This window comes from Eublepharis macularius, chromosome 1 (genome assembly GCF_028583425.1).
Source record: "Eublepharis macularius isolate TG4126 chromosome 1, MPM_Emac_v1.0, whole genome shotgun sequence".
Classification (NCBI taxonomy): Eukaryota; Metazoa; Chordata; class Lepidosauria; order Squamata; family Eublepharidae; genus Eublepharis; species Eublepharis macularius.
The window spans coordinates 44,418,251-44,420,112 of record NC_072790.1 but is presented as its reverse complement, the minus strand read 5'-3'; the positions used below and the strand labels follow the sequence as shown (position 1 = coordinate 44,420,112).

Sequence of the window (1,862 nt, the reverse complement as noted above, 5' to 3'; positions counted from 1 at the left end):
CTGAGTGTTGAACCCGTGGCCTGTTTTTTCTGTGTTTCCTTTCCTGGTGTCAGTTATTCCCCAGGGCACTGTTAAATGTAGATAAGAAGGCTCAATTGGTTTTCGTTACAAGATGATAATCTCCCCCTCTCCTTCTCACTGTTGCCTGTTAGGTTACATGCATTTTAGCTGAAGGTTGATAATTATCATAGAGAAGAAGATAACACATTGAGAGTTCATTTTCCATCTTAGCACTTGTGGTCTTTTGAATTCCCCACACCCTGACACCGTTTCCCATTCTGTCACTTCTTCTTACATCACCCCTCCCTCATCATAAAAGGGTCTCTTTGGACACAGAGACCACAGAGTATTTTGCTGGCAGCTGACAGGAACCGCTTCTTTCTCCCCCAAATCCTTGTTCCAGACAACAGAACTTGCAAGAGACTTTGGTGAGCATGGAAGAAAATGGGAGCTCTGAGAATTCTCCCTTTCTTTCTTCATGGGACTGGAAGAACAATGCAGGAACTATGGTGCTGAGTCAGTGTCCGTCCCCTCAGAGCCTATCTCCATCTTCTTCCTTTGAATCTTACTCATCCTCTCCTTGTGCGGTTGTCATGGAGATGCCCTGCGCCAACAGCAGCAGCAAGAGCGACAGCGGCAATAGCTTGATGGGATATACCCTGGTGGAGTTTCCTGCCATGTACCTACCAAACCCTGGACAGGGCAAGGGCCAGAAAGGTTCCAAAGTCAGGATGTCGGCCCAGCGCAGGAGAAAAGCCAGTGAAAGAGAGAAGCTGAGAATGAGGACCCTGGCTGAAGCACTGCACACGCTGCGCAACTATCTGCCTCCGGTCTACAGCCAAAGGGGACAGCCTCTCACCAAGATACAGACTCTGAAATACACCATCAAGTACATTGGTGAGCTCACAGACCTTCTGAATACTGTCCAACAAGCACAGATGCCTTGAAGCCTCTTGGAAGTTTCATAGTTTTCTTCCCAGACAGAGATGCACCAGGCTTTCTTTTTACCTCACATCAACACACACAGGAAAAGGATCAAACTTTTATTTTGGATAAAGGCGAACTTACTCTACAGAAGATTTTTCTGTATGTCCAAACTGCTCCAAGGAGATGTCAATATACTAGTATGGTGACAGAATTAAAGAAGATGTTGCTTGTTTGGGGATACAACAAAGAAGGAATACCTCTGATGATTCAGAATCAAAAACAATTTATACAATGTCAATTCTGGCAGGATTTATAGATCACAATTCTGTTTGATAATCTTTCTTATTATTAATAGCTGACTCAATTTCATTTACTGGAATATGTTTTTAGAAGGTGATCCATGGATTTCTTTTAAAATGTACATTTTTAATCATGTGTATTGATTAGTAGGCACTTTATATTAGCAGAAGGAAGAAAGTATGTATACTTAGTCTTTTTAAAAACCTATATGCTACAGTAGATACAGTTTTAAAAAATGAAGAATGTCTGACTAAAAGTAAAATTTAAAAAAGATGTTTCCATCTCAGTTCTTTGTAGTGGTTCATAATGCTAAGTAGAGATTTTCCTATTGTTATTATTTTCATTATTACTTTTACTATTACTGTTATTTAGGAGATGTTTTCCATTTGTCAAATGTCAGTAATTAGGTCCAAGATTGTTATTCTTCCAATAAACAGTACAATGTTTAAGGCTTATTTCAACCAGAAAGCATTTACTCCTTTATGAACGTAGGACAGCTTTGGAACTAGCTATTGAGTGTAATTTGAAAGCAAATACGTAGCAATCAAAGAGCAAAGGGAAACTGATCCGGCCATTGATTTTTAAGCATGCTCAGCAGAGGTGAGAAGCTCATGTGCTGACAACACTAACAATTA

General features: G+C 40.3%; 1 protein-coding gene across 1 annotated transcript; it reads left to right on the top strand.

The window, feature by feature from the left end:
- The first annotated feature begins 416 nt into the window (after positions 1-416).
- On the top strand, positions 417-947 carry MSGN1 (mesogenin 1). Its single transcript, XM_054981430.1, has one exon. It carries the CDS (start codon positions 435-437, stop codon positions 945-947), a length of 513 nt encoding a protein of 170 aa, XP_054837405.1. The 5' UTR covers positions 417-434.
- The last annotated feature ends 915 nt before the right edge of the window (positions 948-1,862 follow it).